Source organism: Colobus angolensis, unplaced genomic scaffold, assembly GCF_000951035.1.
Source record: "Colobus angolensis palliatus isolate OR3802 unplaced genomic scaffold, Cang.pa_1.0 Scaffold105, whole genome shotgun sequence".
Classification (NCBI taxonomy): Eukaryota; Metazoa; Chordata; class Mammalia; order Primates; family Cercopithecidae; genus Colobus; species Colobus angolensis.
In genome coordinates, this window is record NW_012111475.1 from 565,646 (window position 1) to 567,189 (window position 1,544).

Sequence of the window (1,544 nt, forward strand, 5' to 3'; positions counted from 1 at the left end):
AAAAAAAAAAAAAAAAACTCTGCTCCCCGAATGCTCAGGAAGACTAATTTGAGTAATAATAAAACTCCAGTCTCCCCCGCTGCCCCTGCCACCACACACAAAATAGAATGCCATGTGAAGACAGAAAGCTGGAGTGATGCACCTATGAGCCAAGAAACGCCAAAGAATGCTGGCCAATCACCAGAAGCTAGGAAGATGCAAGGAGGGACTCCCCTACAGGTTTCAGAGGGAGCATGATACCTTAATTTTAGACTTCTAGCCTCCAGAATGGTAAGACAATAAATTTCTGTTGTTCTAAGTTACCTGGTTTGTGGCACTTTGTTACAGCAGCCCAGGGAACTAATAGAGAGATCTGATCAAGGGCAAGGGCAAGGGCTATGTTGCATTAGCTGGGCAGCTACTATTCCCCTCTCCCCCACCCTGAGGTGTGGAGAAATGCCCAGAGGACATGAGGGCTTGCCATAGCAGCCCGCACGATGGCCATCACTATATGGTATGGAGGCGGAAGCAAAGGAAGTGTGGGAGAACACCTTCCCAACAGAAGGTAAAACTGCCATTCAGGCAAATTAGAACACATTCAAACCACAGAGGATAACTCATCTTCTTCTCGTTCAGACCTAGAGCTCAGAGTGATAAGTTCCATTTCATTATCATTACTAATTTTTATTTATTTGTTTTTGAGACAGAGTCTTGCTCTGTTGCCTAGGCTGGAGTGCAGTGGCGCAATCTCAGCTCACTGCAACCTCTGCCTTCCAGGTTTGATTCTCCTGCTTCAGCCTCCTGAGTAGCTGGAACTACAGGTATATGCCACCATGCACAGCTAATTTTTGTAATTTTAGTAGAGACAGGGTTTTACTGTGTTGGCCAGGCTGGTCTCGAATTCCTGACCTCAGGTGATCCATCTGCCTCGGCCTTCCAAAGTGTTGGGATTAATGGCATGAGCCACTGCTCCTGGCCATTACTAAATATTTTTAAAGTAACTTTTCCCCCAATGGAAAAAATAATTTTCCTATTATAGAAAATTTGGAAAACTCAGAGAAGTAAACACAAAACAAAATTACCTAAAATCTCAACCAAAAATTACTATGAACATTTAGTGGAATACCTTTTCAGACTTGTTCTTATGTGGCTATGTACTTCTGTGTTTTAGTAGGACAGGTAATACTGAGGTCAGCTTCAATTTCTTTGTTAATTACACTTTAGCTGGTAAACATTTGCCAAATTGTTTCTCAATGAGGAAAGAATCTGAATTCTTTTTTTTTTTCTTTCTTTCTTTCTTTTTCAAATGAGACAGGGTCTTGAACTGCTGGGCTCAAGTGATCTTCCTGCCTCGGCCTCCTCAAATGCTGGGATTACAGATGTGAGCCAACGCGCCTGGCCATATTCTGAGTTTTGAACCACCCTTTCATCAACAAACTTTTGGACTGGACTCTGCCGCATGACAGTCGTAGGAACTGACTCCGTGCTTTACACCACACACTGCCCCAGTGTGGCTTCAACACTCACCGGAGTTTTGATGTAGGTGTGGGGATCAGGGAACTCAG

General features: G+C 43.7%; 1 protein-coding gene across 1 annotated transcript in view; it reads right to left on the bottom strand.

The window, feature by feature from the left end:
• The window catches only part of TAF8 (TAF8 RNA polymerase II, TATA box binding protein (TBP)-associated factor, 43kDa), a 41,114-nt gene that overhangs the window by 25,637 nt on the left and 13,933 nt on the right, over positions 1-1,544 (bottom strand). Inside the window, exon 5 of the mRNA XM_011944713.1 lies at positions 1,507-1,543. Coding sequence (XP_011800103.1) covers positions 1,507-1,543 — 37 coding nt within the window. The remainder of the gene's footprint in view (positions 1-1,506; position 1,544) is intronic.